Source organism: Esox lucius, chromosome 15 (genome assembly GCF_011004845.1).
Source record: "Esox lucius isolate fEsoLuc1 chromosome 15, fEsoLuc1.pri, whole genome shotgun sequence".
NCBI lineage: Eukaryota > Metazoa > Chordata > Actinopteri > Esociformes > Esocidae > Esox > Esox lucius.
The window spans coordinates 27,250,920-27,273,268 of NC_047583.1; the positions used below are offsets into that span (position 1 = coordinate 27,250,920).

General features: G+C 43.7%; 2 protein-coding genes across 2 annotated transcripts; both read left to right on the forward strand.

Annotated features, from left to right (window-relative positions):
- The first annotated feature begins 378 nt into the window (after window positions 1-378).
- il17a/f2 (interleukin 17a/f2) lies at window positions 379-1,970 on the forward strand. Its single transcript, XM_010878685.3, has 3 exons — window positions 379-635; window positions 995-1,170; window positions 1,459-1,970. The coding sequence occupies exons 1-3, from the start codon at window positions 621-623 to the stop codon at window positions 1,688-1,690; spliced, it is 423 nt and encodes a 140-aa protein (XP_010876987.2). The 5' UTR covers window positions 379-620; the 3' UTR covers window positions 1,691-1,970.
- A 1,014-nt stretch (window positions 1,971-2,984) lies between these two features.
- On the forward strand, window positions 2,985-4,745 carry LOC105015488 (membrane progestin receptor beta). Its single transcript, XM_034297252.1, has 4 exons — window positions 2,985-3,137; window positions 3,281-3,550; window positions 3,635-3,850; window positions 3,999-4,745. Exons 1-4 carry the CDS (start codon window positions 3,045-3,047, stop codon window positions 4,308-4,310), a joined length of 891 nt encoding a protein of 296 aa, XP_034153143.1. The 5' UTR covers window positions 2,985-3,044; the 3' UTR covers window positions 4,311-4,745.
- Window positions 4,746-22,349: the final 17,604 nt, after the last annotated feature.

A 22,349-nucleotide genomic window follows, 5' to 3' on the forward strand; every position in this document is an offset into this window, starting at 1 on the left:
GAATTCTTAGCTGATTTTATTTGTAAGTTACACATTTAATCTACTATAAATATGTTTTTTTGCCACCATTTACAGTATATCTACCAGCTTTGCACATCTGGACATAATGGCCCATTCGTCTTTGCATAACTACTCAATCTACATCAAAAATAAATTGGTTAGATGGGGAGCTTTGGCGAACAGCAACCTTTAACTCTTTCCACATTTTCTTAATTCCATTGAAGTCATAGGTTTGACTGGGTGACTCCAGGACGTGGACCTATTTGTTTTCAAGCCACTCCAGTGTAACCTCGTACTCAGGCCTCACTTTTACTAGCCATCCGCCAAGAACAGAAGCTAACGCTGATTTTATTCAAATATTTTTTTAATTTACAAGGCTGTAAAAACTTTTTCTATGACATTTCCACACCCACGATAAATTGATAGTCAAGGCGTATCAGCAAATCTCTCCAACAATGGTCTACCACCAACATGCAGGTCAGAGATATTATCAAATTTGTATTTGTTTTTGAGTCAATTTTTCGTGCAGTTTTTCCACACAAGGCAATCAGATAAATACTTCAGAAGGAGAGACAGAAGTTAGATGACCTGAGAAACAAGAGAGAGAAGTAAAAAGCAACATGTCGAAGTATCTGGTGAGTAAAACAGACACCAAGTATTTTGGTATATAATTTTTTTATTGAATGAGTTGCCACACAACTGTCGCCATATATCCGTGTTGGGTGAACGGATTTATCTCCGAAAAGAAAACATTGAATGCCTCAGAATCGCATTGAGTTTAAGGACCATTTTAATAATTTAGTCAATGAAATTACAAGTAGTGGAATATAGAGACCACAATGAAAATATGTAAACAATGTATTTCCCAATATCCCTGTCAGGATTTACATTTGTAAATCCTGCTTGTGTTTTTCTAATCTGACTAGTATGTTCGATCCATCAAACACACTTCACTGGTAATATTGACTAGTATTCATTGTTTCTCATCTTTCAGGTTCTGTGTTTTGTGTCTCTGCTGCTGGGCCTGACTGTCTCAGATGTGAAAGCGGGGACAAAGGAAAGGTGTAAGGACACACTGACAATCCCTTCAGACTACAACAGCCCTCCCGAGGAAGAATCAAAGGGAAATGGAAATATCCACACACACTCGCTGTCCTCCTGGACCTGGAAGTAAGTTAACACACAAAAGTATTAAATCATATTTCATATTGTACATAAAAATATATACATTTGAAGAATAGGTTTAATACAAGCTCTATGGGAAGCAGGTGAAAACAAAACCTTCACAATTATCAGTATGTTCTACTGATTCAATATTTTCCCTAAACGTGTATGCTGGAACTATAAGCAACCCAAACGCATTCTGAATTTGAATGGAATTTTAAGAATGGATTTGAAGTACATCCTATGAATTGTACAAAGTTACATGGTTTTCCTCCCTCTGTGTTCCATCACCAGGACCACTAGGATGGAAAACCGTATTCCGGAGACCATCTGGGAAGCCGTGTGCAGCTCTATGTATTGTGTCTACCCCACCAACAGCAGCCAGGGAGTAGGCTACAGGCAGAACTCTGTACCTATCTACCAGCAAATCTTGGTGCTTCACACCTCAGCCACCAGCAAATGTTACCGAGCCTCCTTTCTAAATGTGGCTGTGGGGTGCACCTGTATCTGGGCAAGGACCTATTGACATCAACATGTCATTTATTTTATTTTCATTGAGAGCCACTTGGGACGTCCAATCTTTCCTGATTCCACTACGGAAGATGACATGGCTGAATAATTATCCGGAATTGAAGATATCACCATCGAAAAGTTATGTAAATATACATATTTTCCCTTTGAGCAATAAAATCATTTCTGAAGTGTCATTCTGAACCAAATTATTTTCAAAAATAGAATGATGGAGTACACTGTAGCATTTAATAGAAATTAATGAAATGTTTTCAGTCCATTCATCAGATGTGAAAATTCAGCACCAACAATGTGCTAGGGAAATCTCACTGCAATTTAAAGAATGTCTCATGACTGCTAATCCTCGTGATCTGCAGTTTGTTTGGGAGGAAAGGAAGCATAATTGGAAACCATTTCTAACATTCTTTAAGAAAAGGAGATTTTGTGTTTTATTTAGCTGACTAAGAGGCAGGAGAACATAGTTAATCTTGTGTGTGGGTGTGTGTGTGAGAGAGAGAGATGGGGGGGGCGTTGAAAACGACTCTAGATACACAGTATTTATTCCAGGTCTGCTATTATGAGGGAATGGTTTCTGGGTATCTGGGATCGGCGTGAATGAGATGTTAATAATGCAGCCATAAGGCCATCTGAGTGTTTCAGGTAAGATTCTTCTTTACTCACCTCAACAGAACAACAATCTACACTTGTTACATACTTATTAAAAGAGAAAAGGTCAGGCTTTTCTTGTTAGTTTTTTTCTAAATCCAATTTTACAAGACTAATTAGGTCTTTCTAGTAGATATGTATGTTTATCTGTTGCTTTTTGTCAGGTTCCTGGTGGCCTTTTCAAGTCATTGCTTAGCAGATTAGTCTGCCGCATGTTGATGTTATGCTCATTTCAACCGGTTGCTGTGGCTCTTGTTGTGAACATGAAAGAGCAGCTTTGTAGGGCACAGGTTAAGCCAGAGGCACAAGTCAAGAAACATATTTGTCCAATGACAGTTCTGTCTAGAAATGTAAGGATCATGTATAGTTTTCAATATGCTACCAAACTCCATACCAACGAGCTGTCCTCTCCTTTACAACACAGACCCTCTTGTTTCAACCTAAACCTAATTTCTTTGTGTCTCCTGAGTCAATTATTACCTCAACCTCTATCCCGCTGCCCCTGTCACACCATGGCCAGCTTATCTGTCTCCCTCCCCTTTAAGCCTCTGGGTGTCTTCTCCTCCTTCCTCTCCTCTCTATCTACTCTCCCCAACACCGTACGAGACGCTGATGTCCCTCATCTCTTCCGTGAGCCCTACATCCTGTCTGGCTACCGACCCGTGGGCAACTCCTGGCGCTTCTACTTCCTCAGCCTCTTCCAGATGCACAATGAGACACTCAACGTGTGGAGCCACTTGGCGGCCGGGGTCTTAGTCGTGCTGAGGTTCTCCGTGTTTGCCGTGACGCGTGGAGGGGTACTTCAGTGATATTCCCTTGTACTCGTTGTGTGTGCATAAGCGTAACTCAAGTGTGTTAAGGTTTTGGCACGTGCGTGCGTTCATTTGTAGTAAAACCACCTAATAGCGCGGGTTTAAACATTGTCTTTACCTGTTCTAAGGGTCTGGTGGGCCTGACACTGAATGGATCGGATGGGCTTGGTCTCTACTTGGACCTGTCCTGTTTGCCCCTGGTTTATTACTTCCTGTCTGCTCTGACCTATCTGAGCAGCAGCGCTGCTGCCCACTTGCTACAATCCCACTCTGAGCTGGCCCACTACTCCCTGTTCTTCCTGGACTACTTGGGAGTGGCTGTGTACCAGTACGGCTGTGCCCTGGCCCTATACTTCTACAGCTCTGAACCCCATTGGAGACGCAGTGGAGTGGGGGAGGTGAGGAGTTCACTCATACTCAGATCATTCCTTCATGAGTGTGTGATGACGGACAACGGAAGTGACAAACCTGTCCTCTTTCAGGTGTTTCTCCCTGCTGCAGCTCTCCTGGCCTGGCTGTCCTGCGCCTGCTGCTGCTTTGCCAAACTCAGTTACCGACGGCCATACCCACTGCACCGCAAACTGTGTCAAGTAATGCCAACTGGTCTGGCGTACCTGCTAGATATCAGCCCTGTGGCAAACAGACTGGCCAACAGTACCTGGGGAGATAATCCTGTTATGCTCTTACATGCCCTGCAGGTGAGAGGGTGAGAGAGAGAGAGAGAGAGAGAAGGGGGGGTTAAGGAAATGTAAATAGAACAGGAATGATTGAGTAATTAAGAGGTAATTTGTATATATGTGTTCTGTAAGCATTATGAGTTTGTTCCCCTTCTGATGTCATACACAGGTGCTGCTTTTCCTCCTGGCAGCTTTCTTCTTCTCCTGCCCTGTTCCCGAGTGCTTCTTTCCCGGGCGCTGTGACCTAATTGGTCACGGGCACCAGGTTTTCCACTTCCTGGTCTCCCTGTGCACCCTGACCCAACAGGAAGCTGTGTTCGAGGACTTCCTGTCTCGGCGGGCATCCCTAATGAGGGAGCATGGGGAGTGGCGCCTCCTCCTGGCTACCGTGTCATTTCCTGTCTTGGTGCTCTGCAGCGCGCTGACGGCCGTGGTCATGAGGAAACAGGTGGAGAGGAGGCTGATAAAGGAGGACAGATAGAGAGTGGCAGAGACAGAATGGGTGTTCTGGAGCAGGAATGGTTGAAGGACAGGACGTTGTGGACAGATGTTGTGGACAATGTGGGAAATAAGTGGGTCAGAGAGAAAGACTGGTCGATGAGGGACATGTGATTAATTGCCAGACCAATGCTGCCTGAATGTATGTGAACCCTTTGTGCAATTATTGACTTTTTAGTGTTCACTATGAAATCTTCTCTATGAAATCAAATCGGTCTCCCTAAAATTCACAAAAAAGGACAAAATAGGGCATGTAAATTAGTACATCTTTGCACAAATTGGGCATCACTAAAACGCACATTAATTTTTGTAAATGTTTGCATTAATTCACTGTGACAGGCCATGTCAATTCACATTTAGTCTTTTTTGTGTGCCCATAGTGAGGGAATTCTTTTTTTGATCTCCTGCTGATTTTGTACGTTTGCCCACTAACAAATAAATGATCAGTCTATAATTTTAATGGTAGGTTTATTTGAACAGTGAGAGACAGAATAACAACCAAAAAAATTGCATGTCAAAAATGTTATTGATTTGCATTTTAATGAGTGAAATAAGTATTTGACCCCTCTGCAATCAAAAAGATTTCTGGCTCCCAGGTGTCTTTTATACAGGTAACGAGCTGAGATGAGGAGCACACTCTTAAAGGGAGTGCTCCTAATCTCATCTTGTTACCTGTATAAAAGACACCTGTCCACAGAAGCAACCAATCAATCAGATTCCAACTCTCCACCATGTCCAAGACCAAACACCTGTCCAAGGATGTCAGGGACAAGATTTTAGAACTACACAAGGCTGAAATTGGCTACAAGACAATCGCCAAGCAGCTTGGTAAGAAGGTGACAACATGTAGTGCGATTATTCGCAAATGGAAAAAAGACAAAAGATCTGTCAATCTCCCTCTGTCTGGGGCTCCATGCAAGATCTCACCTTGTGGGGTTGTAATGTTCATGAGAACAGGAATCAGCCCAGAACTACACAGGAGGATTTTGTCAATGACTCAAGGCAGCTGGGACCATAGTCAATAAAATATATAATTGGTAACACACTACGCCGTGAAGAACTGAAATCCTGCAGCGCCTGCAAGGTCCCCCTGCTCAAGAAAGCACATGTACAGGCCCGTCTGAAGTTTGCCAATTAACATCTGAATGATTCAGAGGAGAACTGGGTGAAAGTGTTGTGGTCAGATGATACCAAAATCGAGCTCTTTGGCATCAACTCAACTGTGGAGGAGAAGGAATGCTGTCTATGACCCCAAGAACACCATCCCCACCGTCAAACATGGATGTGGAAACATTATGCTTTGGGGGTGTTTTTCTACTAAGGGGACAGGACAACTTCACCGTATCAAAGGGAAGATGGACGGGGCCATGTACCGTCAAATCTTGGGTGAGAACCTCCTTCCCTCAGCCAGGGCATTGAAAGTGGGTCGTGGATGGGTATTCCAGCTTGACAATGACCCAAAACACACGGCCAAGGCAACAAAGGAGTGGCTCAAGAAGAAGCACATTGAGGTCCTGGAGTGACCTCCTGAGATGTGGGAAAACCTGGTGGCAAACTAAATGTCTGACCTCTGTGATTGCAAACAAGGGTTTTGCCACCAAGTACTAAGTCATGTTTTACAGAGAGGTCTAATACTTATTTCACTCATTAAAATGCAAATCAATTTATAACATTTTTGACATGCATTTTTCTGGATTTTTTATTTGAACAGTCTCTCACTGTTCAAATAAACCTACCAATAAAATTATAGACTGATCATTTCTTTGTCAGTGGGCAAACGTACAAAATCAACAGGGGATCAAATATTTTTTTCCCTCACTGTATACTTGATTTGCTTTTCGTTGGCTACTTGATGTCAGTCCAGATTTTTGATCACAGGTAAGGATAAGGGATGATTAGGTTAAGGAAAATAAACCAAAGTAATTATAATTAAATTTGTTCTGTAGGCAGAGAAATTAGTGTAGTAGTATCTAGTTTAGTGTATTTGCATTTGATGGCTTATTGCATTACTCAGCTCACGTAAGATAACAGCTGTGTAGATAAATGTGCATTGATATCATCATAAAACCCACCAGGTACACTGATAGCCTCAGATACATTTACCCATACATACCGCTTTCTTTATGTTTGTGTCCCTGTAATTGAACAGGGATAAATTCGTAATGAATTATATGTTTTAGTACCGTTCGTAAAATGTGATACATTTGTCTGGCATTTGTATCATATTATGTTTTAATAACGTTTGTAACATATTTTACGTTTTAATAGCGTTCGTAACATATGTTACGTATTAGCCATTTTATAATGCCTTTTATGTTTTGGTAGAGCATTGTAATGTAACATAAAGTAACATAACATATCATACGAAATGGGTGCCATGGATTGAGGAAAATGGTCTACATAGTCCCCTGAGATCACGTGAGTGCATGGTAGCTAGACCAGTGCAGTGTTTGTCGAACTGTGTGCCGTCGCACACTGGGGTGCCTTGGGAGCAAGCCAGTGCCTTGGAATGAGTTTTATTTATGATGATTTACATAGCTATAATCATATGTAAAGGGGTGTCTTGGAAATACTTGTTTTCATAAACGGTGTGACTAACGATTCAGAACCACTGAGTTGGACTAGCTAGCTGTAAAGAGCCCTCTTCACCAACCTGAGCTTGAAACTTTAGATGAGGCAGTGGCACTCTCACATCCGGACTCATTTGCTACATCTACGAGTTAACTCGCCCTCCACCTCCTATAGCCTCGCCTGCGCCTCCTTGCCTTCATGATCCTTTTTCTTTTTGAAAAAGCATCGTATATCCATAGACATAGAGGGTGTCTTAATGCATACAGCAGTGTGGGAGCCAATATCTGGTTGTTTAATATGGGTGTGAGTGCACTGGGTATAGGTATTGGGTATAAAATGTTGTCCAGGTATTTTTACCTTAAGTACTGACATTTTACTCCAATGGTAGGAGCCTCTATGATTGATGTACATTGTATAGGCAAGGGATGCATTGTCATTGCATATCTTTCATATTTGGTTACAGTCACTTAAAGACAGGTGGTGAGTGGACTTACTAGCTGTGTGTTCTGCTGTAACAAAGTGGGTGTCCGGGGTTTTGGACAGTGCAGCAACTGTTTTCTATCCGCAGTTGCACAAGTTATATGTAGGAATTACTTTGTCTAAGAAGATTCCTTTAACGTACTCTGTTTACTGTGAAGCAAATGGAATAAACACCATACCTTTTATTATTTGTAACTATGTGGAGTCCCGTGGGAGCCTTTTCTTTATTTTAGCATGCACACGAGTCAAGGAACTGTTGCCAGCATGCGACCACCAAAGCAGAGGGCACTGTGAGCTCTTATAAGTGGAATTCACTATTTGATGAAAGACTGATACCATCTAAAATGTTAGTTTAAATATTCCTCAGGCATCGTATATGGTAGATTCCTTGCATGGAGGCGAGATGGCAGCTGATTTTACCAACCTCCGCAGATTTTACCATCCTCTGGAGGGACTTGCGGTCTAGCAGCAGAGCAGCTGCCGTACCTGGCAGTAATGCAGCCTGAGAGGATGCTTTCAATGGTGCACCTGTAGAAGATGGTCAGTTGGTGAGTTTTTAAAGAAAAACATTTCTTGAATCTCCTCAGAAAGTATAGTCGTTTTTGGGCAGTTTGCTTGCCTGGACCAAGTGAGATCATCTTTGATGAACACAGAGAAACTTGAACAAAACACGATTTCTCCAAATAAAGTCTAGATAATACAACTGAAAACGGACTGAAATACTGGGCTGTCCCGAGAAAAACAGACGTCTGGTTAGGCCCGGCTGCAGGATGATACTAAGGGGGGCATTTTTTTATAAATGAGGGCGCATAACAAATTCAAATACCATTTGCAGTGTTTATGGGGAAACAAAACTAGAGGTCACAGATTCTATCTGGAGGGCCAATGCCCCCTTTTGCCACCCCGTGGCGCCAGGCATGTTCTACAGTTTGATGTTTGTGTTCAAAGTATTTTACAATACTTTAAGATGCAAAAAAAATATTTGAGTGCTGGGAGTATTCCCTAAGTATTATATATGCAACTTAACCATTGAGGGAAAAGATGCATTATTTTACTTTGAAACAATGTTTATATTATTCTGCCAAATGCCTCATATTAAATGAAATACATAAACACTAAATATGCTGAAGATATAAATAGAGTAGCAATTCAATATAGACGTACTAATAACATTTAAATTATACTGTCACATATGACAACACATCCCATTTTGTTGATGTCATGTCCATAGATGTCTTATTTAGAATTAATGTAGATAAACCTTTCTCCACAAATGAAATTAATAATGGAATTATCCTTAGCAAGCTACATCAACATTGTTCAATGTGTCACGGTTGTGGTAGGAGAAGGCGGCGCGGGACGAGGCGGCGGCTGCAGGGCAGGAGAGGGTGCCGCGGGACGAGATGGCAGCTGCCGGGCAGGAGAGGGCGCCGCGGGACGATGCGGTGGCTCCTGGGCAGGTGAGGGCGCGGCTGGTTGAGGCGGCGGCTCCTGGGCAGGTGAAGGCGCCGTGGGACGATGCGGGGGCTCCTGGGCAGGTGAAGGTGCTGCGGGACAAGGCGGCGGCTCCTGGGCAGGAGAGGGCACTGCTGGATGAGGCGGCCAGTCATCGGCAAGCTCGGGCGTCGGCGGCCAGTCCACGCGGACTCGGGCGAGCTCGGGCTCGGGCGGCGGTGGCCAGTAATCCGCAGGCTTGGGCGGCGGCGGCCAGTCATCCGCGGGCTCGGGCGGCGGCGGCCAGTCATCTGCGGGCCCGGGCGGCGGCCACTCCACGGCGGGGCCTGGCGGCGTGAAAACAGGGCAGCGGGAGGAGCTGGCGGCTGCGGCCACTGGGCAGCAGGAGGAGCTGGCGGCTGCGGCCACTGGGCAGCGGGAGGAGCTTGCGGCTGCGGCCACTGGGCAGCGGGAGGAGCTGGCGGCTGCGGCCTCTGGGCAGCGGGAGGAGCTGGCGTCCCTGGCGGCGCTGGCTGCGCTGGCTGCGGCTTCCAGGCAGCGGGGGGCGCTGGCGTCGCTGGCTGCGGCTCCCAGGCAGCAGGGGGCGCTGGCTGCAGCTCCCAGGCAGTGGGGGGCGCTGGCTGCAGCTCCCAGGCAGCAGGGGGCGCTAGCGGCGCTGGCTGCGGCTCCCAGGCAGCAGGGGGGGCTGGCTGCGAGAACCGGTACGGCGGGTCCCGAAAGCCCCACCAGTCCTCACATCGCACCTCCCTCCCCGAGTCGAGAGGCGACAGGCATGGCACTTCCGCGTAACCCCAGGTAGCACATGCAAACCAAAATAAACCACACACCCTGGCTGAAACAGGGAACTTAAATAGGGTCCCCAATTGGAGGCAATGACCGACACCTGCCTCCAATTGGGGAGACCAAAAGGATTGGAGGTGGCTAGATCCCACCTCCTGTCCTGTCCTGGCTATGCCCCGAGCCCAGCGCAGAGATGGCTTGGGGCACTGCCAGGACATGACACAATGCCCCTTTGCTATTACAGTACAACGAAATGACTGCATTTTGTTGTACTGTACTTGTTCTATGACAATAAAGGTGAATCTGATCTAATCTAACTAGCTATCAGACAATGATGGCAGCTATAGCTACAAGCTACTTCATCTGCAAATTTGCTAGCTAGCTAACTTTTCCAATAATATTGACAACTACCTTACATTAGCTAGTAGACATCAGACAGATATCAGACATAACTTAACTATAATAAATGGCTGATGCTAATGCAAGATTATAACATTTTGTAGTGTAAATTAATTCATTTCAAATCAAAAGCTGTGATTGGCTTGCAGCATTGCAGTGCAGAAGCAGTTGCAGAAAGTTTGGTCTTGTGTATGCATTGTGTATGCGTTGGATTTATCCAACATATGCCTCAAATTGTATGCGTGGAGGCAGGGCAGAGTTTTTTGAATGTCGAGTTTTTTTTTCACTTATAGCAAACTTTCTCTTATAAAACATTTTAACATATTTTTTTTCACTAACTACAACATTAATAGTACATATTTCTGAAAATGTATTGTGCAGGCATATCACGTTTGACTGATTATAATATAATCTCCCTTTAAAAATGTAAAGCTTGGAGGTTATTACAATACCTATAGTCAAGTTAGTATTGATAGGCTCGTACAACAATGAGACCAACTGCTGAGATTGCGAAAAAAAGGTTGGGGACATTCACCGGCTACAGGTGCTGGACATAGAATTAGAATATCATCAAAACTTTGATTTAGTTCAGTAATTCCATTCAAACTTGTGTATTATATTCATTCATTACACACAGACTGATATATTTCAAATGTTCATTTCTCTGAATTGTGATGATTATAACTGACAACGAATGGAAATCCCAAATTCAGTATCTCAGAAAATTTGAATATTACTTAAGACCAATACAAAAAAAATATTTTTAGAAATGTTGGCCAACTGAAAAGTATGAACATGAAAAGTATGAGCATGTATAGCACTCAATACTTAGTTGGGGCTCCTTTTGCCTGAATTACTGCAGCAATGTGGCGTGGCATGGTGTTGATCAGTCTGTGGCACTGCTCAGGTGTTATGAGAGCCCAGGTTGCTCTGATAGTGACCTTCAGCTCTTCTGCATTGTTGGGTCTGGCGTATCACATCTTCCTCTTCACAATACCCCATAGATTTTCTATAGGGTTAAGGTCAGGCCAGTTTGCTGGCCAGTTAAGAACAGGGATACCATAGTCCTTAAACCAGGTACTGGTAGTTTTGGCACTGTGTGCAGTTGCCAAGTCCTGTTGGAAAATGAAATCTGCATCTCCATAAAGTTGGTCAGCAGCAGGAAGCATGAAATGCTCTAAAACTTCCTGGTAGACGGCTGCGTTGACCTTGGACCTCAGAAAACACAGTGGACCAACACCAGCAGATGACATGGCACCCCAAACCATCACTGACTGTGGAAACTTTACACTGGACTTCAAGCAACGTGGATTCTGTGCCTCTCCTCTCTTCTTCCAGAGTCTAAGACCTTGATTTCCTAAGGAAATGCAAAATTTACTTTCAACAGAGAACATAACTCAGCAGCAGTCCAGTCCTTTTTGTCTTTAGCCCAGGCGAGATGCTTCTGACGCTGTGTCTTGTTCAAGAGTGGCTTGACACAAGGAATGCGACAGCTGAAACCCATGTCTTGCATATGTCTGTGCGTGATGGTTCTTGAAGCACTGACTCCAGCTGCAGTTCACTCTTTGTGAATCTCCCCACATTTTTGAATGGGTTTTGTTTCACTATCCTCTCCAGGGTGCGGTTATCCCTATTGCTTGTACACTTTTTTGTACCACATCTTTTCCTTCCCTTCACCTCTCTATTAATGTGCTTGGACACAGAGCTATGTGAACAGCCAGCCTCTTTAGCAATGACCTTTTGTGTCTTGCCCTCCTTGTGCAAGGTGTCAATGGTTTTCTTTTGGACAGCTGTCAAGTCGGCAGTCTTCCCCATGATTGTGTTGCCTACAGAACTAGACTGAGAGACCCTTTAAAGGCCTTTGCAGGTGTTTTGGGTTAATTAGCTGATTAGAGTGTGGCACCAGGTGTCTTCAATATTGAACCTTTTCACAATATTCAAATTTTCTGAGATACTGAATTTGGGGTTTTCATTAGTTGTCAGTTATAATCATAGAATTAAAAGAAATAAACACTTGAAATATATCAGTCTGTGTGGAATGAATGTATACATTATACAAGTTTCACTTTTTGAATGGAATTACTGAAATAAATCAACTTTTTGATGATATTCTAATTTTATGACCAGCACCTGTAATTGAAGAGTTTCGGCTTATAGGAATGGAATTTCGTATCTACTTTCATCAGCACCAATGCCAAAACAATCAACTGTTCCAGATGGTAGGACCACAAACCAAATTTATGGTAGCCAATAATTGGTAGCCTACGTAGGTAGCTACACACACTATGCTCAGCGAAAATAATTATCTCCATTTTATAAAGAGCGGCATGCAACATTTGTGGATTAATTTTGTAGCTGCACAAAATGTTCTGCAAGCATTCTGTTTTGACGCAGTAGGTGTGATCGAGGCCTTATTGCACATCATGTGTGGTGGGATGTTGATGGGCAGCAATTTTGAATTTGTGTTGAGGCGAAACAAATTACTCCACTGCTAAAATGAGTCCTTGGCTCACAAGCACTCGATGGGGTGTAAGTCTGTGAATTGGGGCACAGATATTGGCCACTGGAAAGGACTGGTGGTAGGCTGGACAGATGAAAAATGTCCTCAAATTAATTAAATGAGTCGAAAGATTTGTTCTTTTTACTGAACAATTCAAAGAGATCCAGATCAGGAAAGTGAGTCGAACTTCACGAGCTTTCAATGCATCATAGCTGGTCACCTTATTTAGTTTATTTCACCTTATTTAAGTCCAGCAATGATGCATTTGGTAGTGTCGCCGAATCCCACTCTCTTACTTGTCATGGAGCGAGATCTAATCCAGATCATGTTTAACTGTTTGAGTGCAAATTATACTGTTCATTGTTGTTTAAATAATTATTTTTCTTTTGTGTATCTTATGACACTGTTATTAGAATATTAGAATGGATGCAGGCAAACCTAGTTCAGCTGGCCCGCAATAACAAGTGTTGCCTTCTCTAGATTCAAACCATGTGAAAAGCTGTGTCGTTAACAGCTACACCATGTAGCTGTATGTTTGCTGGCTGTCAGTATAGCCTCTTGTCTATGCTGACACCCGGCATATGTACAGTGGGGAGAACAAGTATTTGATACACTGCCGATTTTGCAGGTTTTCCCACTTACAAAGCATGTAGAAGTCTGTCATTTTTTTATCATAGGTAATCTTCAACTGTGAGTGGCGGAATCTAAAACAAAAATCCAGAAATTCACATTGTAGGATTTCTAAATAATTAATTTGCACAGAAACCTTTGTTTACAATTACAGAGATCATATGTTTCCTGTAGTTCTTGACCAGGTTTGCACACACTGCAGCAGGGATTTTGGTCCACTCCTCCATACAGACCTTCTCCAGATCTTTCAGGTTTCGGGGCTGTCGCTGGGCAATACAGACTTTCAGCTCCCTCCAAAGATTTTCTATTGGGTTCAGGTCTGGAGACTGGCTAGGCCACTCCAGGACCTTGAGATGCTTCTTACGGAGCCACTCCTTAGTTGCCCTGGCTGTGTGTTTCTGGTTGTTGTCATGCTGGAAGACCCAGCCACGACCCATCTTCAATGCTCTTACTGAGGGAAGGAGGTTGTTGGCCAAGATCTCACGATACATGGCCCCATCCATCCTCCTCTCAATACGGTGCAGTCTATCCTGTCCCCTTTGCAGAAAAGCATGCCCAAAGAATGATGTTTCCACCTCTATGCTTCACGGTTGGGATGGTGTTCTTGGGGTTGTACTCATCCTTCTTCTTCCTCCAAACACAGCGAGTGGAGTTTAGACCAAAAAGCTCTATTTTTGTCTCATCAGACCACATGACCTTCTCCCATTCCTCCTCTGGATCATCCAGATGGTCACTGGCAAACTTCAGATGGGCTGGCTTGAGCAGGGGGACCTTGCGTGTGCTGCAGGATTTTAATCCATGACGGCGTAGTGTGTTACTAATGGTTTTCTTTGAGACTGTGCTCCCAGCTCTCTTCAGGTCATTGACCAGGTCCTGCCGTGTAGTTCTGGGCTGATCCCTCACCTTCCTCATGATCATTGATGCCCCACGAGGTGAGATCTTGCATGGAGCCCCAGACCGAGGGAAATTGACCTTCATCTTGAACTTCTTCCATTTTTTAATAATTGCGCCAACAGTTGTTGCCTTCTCACCAAGCAGCTTGCCTATTGTCCTGTAGCCCATCCCAGCCTTGTGCAGATCTACAATTTTTCCCTGATGTCCTAACACAGCTCTCTGGTCTTGGCCATTGTGGAGAGGTTGGAGTATGTTTGATTGAGTATGTGGACAGGTGTCTTTTATACAGGTAACGAGTTCAAACAGGTGCAGTTAATACAGGTAAAAAGTTGAGAACAGGAGGGCTTCTTAAAGGAAAACTAACAGTGATCAAATACTTATGTCATGCAATAAAATGCAAATTAATTATTTAAAATTCCTACAATGTGATTGGATTTTTGTTTTAGATTCCGTCTCTCGTAGTTGAAGTGTACCTATGATAAAAATGACAGACCTCTACATGCGATTTTGTAGGAAAACCTGCAAAATCGGCAGTGTATCAAATACTTGTTCTCCCCACTGTATGTCTTGAACAAATCCTCTTTAGCCACTGGCCGTTTTTAACAGTTCATTGACCATTCGTGAATGACATTAATACAGATAAACTGATTAACGTATCTTTCTAAGTTTACCTCCACCACAAATAGCGTCTATGTATGCCATTTTTTGCAACTGGTTGTTTTAACACCGTATTAGCCAGTTATTAGCTTAACCGATATCTACTAATTTGCTGGAATAGTCATAAGAATAGAGCAATTGCTAGCTTGTCTGCCAAAGCTATTTAATTTCATGGCATAAGAACATATTTTTTTATTTCATGGCAAAACAACATACTTTTTTCTTTCATTCGTGAATTACATTTATAAAGTAACTATTAATAAAGGCAATGATAACTAACTTTTTCATCAAGTGAAAAGACGAGAGAATCGTGGAATCTACCAGAAATAATTAATAAATTAGCAGTCGCTTGACTCCATTGAGGATTGTGTTAAACTGACTAGGAATGATCATAAGAATTGAGCCATTGCTAGCGAGACTGAAGATGAACTTTTCCATGTCAGAAACAGTTGCAATATATCCGTATACAGTTTCAGTTAAGGCTTACTATAACGTAACTACTGTATGTTATTTCAGTTAAGGCTTACTATAACATAACTACTGTATGTTATGCCAGCAAAGTTTTTGTCTATACAGAATAATTCATATAGGGTACATTGCTTCGCCTGCGAGAAGATATGAACAGAGGACCTATAGTTCATAAGTTGGCTTCTCTAACCACCACGCTATTTAGTCACTCCCTCAGTAAGAGACATTCGTTCTTCTTAACTGGCTCTGCTTACGTGGTCCAGCAAAATCCTAGCTGGAAAGGCAAGAAGAACACTCGATACAAACCAGGCATTACAATTTCCCTTTTGGAAAGTGCATGCCCAACCACTGCGCTATGAAGTCATGTTGGATATTGTGGAAAAGACATCTATATGATCATTAAACATTGGATTTTTATTCCTGACCAACAGGTGACACCACTGTGCAGTGAGTTTCAAAGCCACAAGAAATTGAACCAATTTTCAAACCATTTTGATAAAAGCCTCAAATGCTTCAGAAAGCCTCAGTTACCCATTACTATTAGATTAGATTCAACTTTATTGTCACTGAACAGTACAAGTACAGTACAACGGAATGCAGTTAGCATCTAACCAGAAGTGCAAATCAAGGGCAGAATATATATATTCTGCCCCCATCTGCCTCAAGGTTGTGCGTGTTGTGGCTTCACAAATGCTTTGCTGCATACCTCGGTTGTAACAAGTCCATTCTCCTCTGACCTCTAGCCTCAACAAGACATTTTCGCCCACAGGAATGCCGCATACTGGATGTTTTTCCCTTTTCACACCATTCTTTGTAAACCCTAGCAATGGTTGTGCGTGAAAATCCCAGTAACTGAGCAGATTGTGAAATACTCAGACCGGCCCGTCTGACACCAACAACCATGCCACTTTCTTTAGGTGTTTTTCACAGTCGGTAGACAAGTCTCTTTAGTGTCCTGCGTTTTTGGAACTGTGACCTTAAATGCCTACTCTCTGTAAGCTGTTAAGGTCTTAACGACCATTCCACAGGTGCATGTTAATTAATTGATTATGGTTAATTGAACATGCATGGAAAACATTGTTTAAATCCTTTACAATGAAAATCTGTAAAATTATTTGGATTTTTACAACATTATTGTTGAAATACACAGTCCTGAAAAAGGGACGTTTCTTTTTTTGCTGAGTATATATATATATATATATATATATATATATATATATATATATATATATATATATATATATATATATATATATATACATATATATTATGTCTGACTCTGAATACAAGCAGGAAGATATCTTTTTTTGGGATAGAGCCTTACATTTTATAACCTAAAAATACACATATGATGAATTGACCAAATAGAAGCTTCCCAGCAGCTAAAGGGGGGCGATGGTAATCCCCAAACCTTGCCCAGAACATCCCGCCTGGTCTCGGGACACTACATACACAATTGTACGTACATTTTTGCCAGGGGATTTCTTTTAAGATATATTATGTTCAGTAAATTAACGTTAGAGTTGAAATGGATTAAAAAAAATATGTGAAACCCGCCTTTCAAACCAGCGACCTCACACATTCCAGACAGGCACACTACCCCTTGCTCCAAATCTGTTAACAATAAGGGTGAGTGGTACTGTCACAATGTAAATGTGTTTGAAGTGATTTTCTTTGTAATCCTAACCCAAACCATAACCCTAACCTTAATCCCAGTGCTGTGATACCTAACCTTAACCCCAACCCTAACCTGAACCCCAGAGATTTGCGACCTAACCAAACCTTTTTTGTTTCCTAACCATAACCCAAACCTTAACCCTAACCTTAACCCCAGTGCTGTGATATCTAACCTTAACCCTAACTCCAATGCTGTTATGCCTTACATTAACCTAACTTTAACGATAAAATGCTTTTATAACATATTCTAACGATCATGTTTATACTCATTCTAAATAGACATATCCATTGTGGGGCAGTGGGTAGGGTGACTACCTTCTCATCCAAATGTTGCTGGTTCGAAACACAGCTTAAACATTTTGTATAAAATGTGTCTTTCATAGCGTTCGTAAATATCATACGTTTGTCTGGCGTTCAAAAACCCCTTAATGATGAAAGAAATCGTGTGTTCCGTGACGTCGCCCGGCATGGCGCAGCCGCGGCCCCACCCTGGAGCCAGGCCTGGGGTTGGGGCTCGTTCGCGAGCGCCTGGTGGCTGGGCCTTTCCCCATGGGGCCCGGCCGGGCCCAGCCTGAACGAGCGACATAGGGCCGCCCTCCCGTGGGCTCACCACCCACAGGAGGGACCATAAGGGGCCGGTGCAGAGAGGATCGGGCGGCAGTCGAAGGCGGGGGCCTAGACAACCCGATCCCTGGACACGGAAATTAGCTCTAGGGACGTGGAATGTCACCTCGCGGGCGGGGAAGGAGCCTGAGATCATGCGTGAGGTTGAGAGGTTCCGACTAGAGGTAGTCGGGATCACCTCTACGCACGGCTTGGGCTCTGGAACCACAATCCTTGAGAGAGGATGGACTCTTCACCACTCTGGAGTTGCCCATGGTGAGAGGCGGCGGGCTGGTGTGGGTTTGCTTATAGCTCCCCAGCTCTGCCGCCATGTGTTGGAGTTTACCCCGGTGAACGAGAGGGTTGTTTCCCTGCGCCTATGGGTCAGGGATAGGTCTCTCACTGTTGTTTGTGCCTACGGGCCGAACGGCAGTGCAGAGTACCCGACCTTCTTGGAGTCTCTGGGAGGGGTGCTGGAAAGTGCTCCGACTGGGGACTCTATCGTTCTACTGGGGGACTTCAACGCCCACGTGGGCAACGACAGTGACACCTGGAGGGGCGTGATTGGGAGGACCGGCCCCCCTGATCTGAACCCGAGCGGTGTTCAGTTATGATGTTGTGGGGCTGTCTTGGCTGACACGCCTGTGCAACATCGCGTGGCAGTGCCTCTGGGATGGCAGACCGGGGTGGTGGTCCCTCCTTTTAGGAAGGGGGACCGGAGGGTGTGTTCCAACTATAGGGGGATCACACTTCTCAGCCTCCCCGGGAAAGTCTATGCCAGAGTTCTGGAGAGGAGAATACGGCCGATAGTAGAACCTCGGATTCAGGAGGAACAGTGTGGTTTTCGTCCAGGCCGTGGAACACTGGACCAGCTCTATACCCTCTACAGGGTGATGGAGGGTTCATGGGAGTTTGCCCAACCAGTCCACATGTGTTTTGTGGATTTGGAGAAGGCATTCGACTGTGTCCCTCGCGGCATCCTGTGGAGAGTGCTTCGGGAATATGGGGTCCTGGGTCCTTTGCTAAGGGCTGTCAGGTCCCTGTACGATCGAAGCAGGAGCTTGGTCCGCATTGCCGGCAGTAAGTCAGACTTGTTCCCTGTGCATGTTGGACTCCGGCAGGGCTGCCCTTTGTCGCCGGTTCTGTTCATAATCTTTATGGACAGAATTTCTAGGCGCAGCCAGGGGCCGGAGGGTGTCAGGTTTGGGGACCACACAATTTCATCTCTGCTCTTTGTTGTGTTGGCCCCTTCTAACCAGGACCTTCAGCATGCACTGGGACGGTTTGCAGCCGAGTGTGAAGCAGTGGGGATGAAAATCAGCACCTCCAAATCCGAGGCCATGGTCCTCAGTCGGAAAAGGGTGGCTTGCCCACTTCAGGTTGGTGGAGAGTGCCTGCCTCAAGTGGAGGAGTTTAAGTATCTAGGGGTCTTGTTCACGAGTGAGGGAAGGATGGAACGGGAGATTGACAGACGGATCGGTGCAGCTTCTGCAGTAATGCAGTCGTTGTATCGGTCTGTCGTGGTGAAGAAAGAGCTGAGCCGCAAGGTGAAGCTCTCGATTTACCAGTCAATCTACATTCCTACTCTCACCTATGGTCATGAGCTTTGGGTCATGACCGAAAGGACAAGATCCCGGATACAGGCGGCCGAAATGAGCTTTCTCCGCAGGGTGGCTGGGCGATCCCTTAGAGATGAGAAGCTTGGTCACCCAGGAGGAGCTCAGAGTAGAGCCGCTGCTCCTCCACATCGAGAGGGGTCAGCTGAGGTGGCTTGGGCATCTGTTTCGGATGCCTCCGGAACGCCTTCCTGGGAAGGTGTTCCGGTCCCGTCCCACCGGGAGGAGACCCCGGGGAAGACCTAGGACACGCTGGAGGGACTATGTCTCCCGGCTGGCCTGGGAACGCCTCGGTGTCCCCCTGGAAGAGCTGGAGGAAGTGTCTGGGGAGAGGGAAGTCTGGGCATCCCTGCTTAGACTGCTGCCCCCGCGACCCGGCCCCGGATAAGCGGAAGATGATGCAATGCAATGCAATGTCTGGCGTTCGTTTGTTATTTTACGTTTTAATAACCCGATTCCAAAAAAGTTGGGACACTGTACAAATTGTGAGTAAAAAAGGAATGGAATAATTTACAAATCTCATAAACTCATATTTATTTCACGATAGAATATAGATAACATATCGAATGTTGAAAGTGAGACATTTTGTAATGTCATGCCAAATATTGAGAGCTACACATTCCAAAAAAGTTGGGACATGTAGCAATAAGAGGCCTGAAGATAAGGAACAGCTGGAGGACCAATTTGCAATTTATTATGTCAATTGGCAACATGATTGGGTATAAAAAGAGCCTCTCAGAGTGGCAGTGTCTCTCAGAAGTCAAGATGGGCAGAGGATCACCAATTCCCCTTATGCTGCGGCGAAAAATAGTGGAGCAATATCAGAAAGGAGTTTCTCAGAGAAAAATTGCAAAGAATTTGAAGTCATCATCATATACAGTGCATAATATCATCCAAAGATTCACAGAATCTGGAACAATCTCTGTGCGTAAGGGTCAAGGCCGGAAAACCATACTGGATGCCCGTGATCTTCGGGCCCTCAGACGGCACTGCATCACATACAGGAATGATACTGTTATGGAAATCACAACATGACCTCAGAAATACTTCTAGAAAACATTGTCGGTGAACACAATCCACCGTGCCATTCGCCGTTGCCGGCTAAAACTCTATAGGTCAAAAAAGAAACTGTATCTAAACAGGATCCATTCTTTGGGATAATTTAAAATGGACTGTGGCAAAGTGGAAAAGTGGTCTGTGGTCAGACTAATCAAAATTTGAAGTACATTTTGGAAAATTGGGACGCCATGTCATCCGGACCAAAGAGGACAAGGACAACCCAAGTTGTAATCAGCGCTCAGTTCAGAAGCCTGCATCTCTGATGGTATGGGGTTGCATGAGCGTGTGTGGCATGGGCAGCCTACACATCTGGAAAGGCACCATCAATGCTGACAGTTATATCCAAGTTCTAGAACAACATATGCTCCCATCCAGATGTCGTCTCTTTAAGGGAAGACCTTGCATTTTCCAACATAACAATGTCAGACCACATACTGCATCAATTACAATGTAATGGCTGCATAGAAGAAGGATCCGGGTACTGAAATGGCCAGCCTGCAGTCCAGATCTTTCACCCATAGAAAACATTTGGCGCGTCATAAAGAGGAAGGTGTGACAAAGAAGACCTAAGACAGTTGAACAACTAGAAGCCTGTATTAGACAAGAATGGGACAACATTCCTATTCATAAACTTGAGCAACTTGTTTCCTCAGTCCCCAGACGTTTGCAGTCTGTTATAAAAAGAAGAGGGGATGCCACACAGTGGTAAACATGGCCTTGTCCCAACTTTTTTGAGATGTGTTGATGCCATGAAATTTAAAATCAACTTATTTGAAAAAGTGATACATTTTCTCAGTTTAAACATTTGATATGTCATCTATGTTGAAACTTCCACATCATTGCATTCGGTTTTTATTCACAATTGTACAGTGTCCCAACTTTTTTGGAATCGGGTTTGTAATAATTTCATTATGTATCATATGTTTTGGTGGCGCATTGTAATGTAACCTAACGTAACGTCACATATCATACAAAACTGGGTGCAATGGATTTACGTAAAATAGTCTACGTAGTGTCCTGAGACCAGGTTGGAATATCAGGAGGCAATGTGTACTTTGTGTATTATATCATAGCAATCGAAAGTATTACTTACAATCTGTCGTCTCCACAGGTTGAACTGGGTAACTTGATGGAATTGCATTCGCCTTTAGTCCTCTTCTAAGTGAACGTGGGTCACGATGCTCTGTAAAATGAAAAGACCTTACAGATATGTCAACGAATGAAAGCTCAAGTCACCTCTCCCTTGTACCTTTCTTATGACCATGGCATTTTCCACAATTACAAATATGATTCTGACATCCACCGACGAAAATGGGCCTGCTAGGCAAAGCAACCTATCTTCACATAGCTTGTTGAGGTTAAATTTAAATCACTGCCGAAGAACAGAAGCTGTGTATGGTGGCTATAGGAAATAGTTTGCTGGTTCCAGTTAGAATTCTGCTAATTCCGCCGACTGTTTCATCAGTATAAAGCTAAAAAAATCAATGCTACCGTGACAAATTACTGAATGTAGTTTGAAGTGTTTTGGAGTAGTTTTCCGCTTGCAATACATCTTTGCGATAGTGATACCAACCATTTCCATTCTTGAATTTGGACGCTAATAACGCTAATTACAGACTGGGACAGAGTAAGAAATTACCCTATGTGTCTTCAAGAATATTGTTTCGTAAGTATACTTTGAGAAAAATATTAAATTTGGACAAACAATCCCTTTTTTTGCTGTGAATGGAAGTTCCACAAGCAATTGAATGAAGGGGTTCACATATGTTAGCACACAAGAAATCTGAGTTTTTGTTACATAAACCACTTTTATTAAATAAACAATGAAAATGTATTATTTGTTTTCATCCTTTCTTTTGAATGTCTTTGTTACATATTGGGGTTTAGATAAGAATTTTATGATTTCATTTTATGATTTATACAGAAATAATGACCACCCCAGTAGGGTTCCCATAATTTCAAGTAGCACTGTATATAGCTTGTGTCATGGGTTCGAAGCCATTGAGTCACTTTAAAGTAGGACGAGGAAGAGGCTGGACACAGCATTGCAGAAACTGTATGCATCAAGGGATTTTTCAGCATGAAAAAAAAGACTGCTTTTATAGCCAAAAATAAGGTATGTACAGGTAAGCAGTAATTCCTTCTACTACCATCACTCTGACTAATACACTTATCATCTAAACTATCAGGAGAGCAACATGCCAGCGTGGTTTGTCATCTCCTAGCATATATC

Excerpts from the sequence above, each read along its gene's own strand:
- il17a/f2 (XM_010878685.3), top strand. Across the intron at positions 1,171-1,458 it reads CTGTCCTCCTGGACCTGGAA|GACCACTAGGATGGAAAACC; the intron begins GTAAGTTAACAC and ends TTCCATCACCAG.
- LOC105015488 (XM_034297252.1), top strand. The coding sequence starts at position 3,045 with ATGCACAATGAGACACTCAACGTGTGGAGCCACTTGGCGGCCGGGGTC. Across the intron at positions 3,138-3,280 it reads TTGCCGTGACGCGTGGAGGG|GGTCTGGTGGGCCTGACACT; the intron begins GTACTTCAGTGA and ends ACCTGTTCTAAG. Across the intron at positions 3,851-3,998 it reads TGCTCTTACATGCCCTGCAG|GTGCTGCTTTTCCTCCTGGC; the intron begins GTGAGAGGGTGA and ends TGTCATACACAG.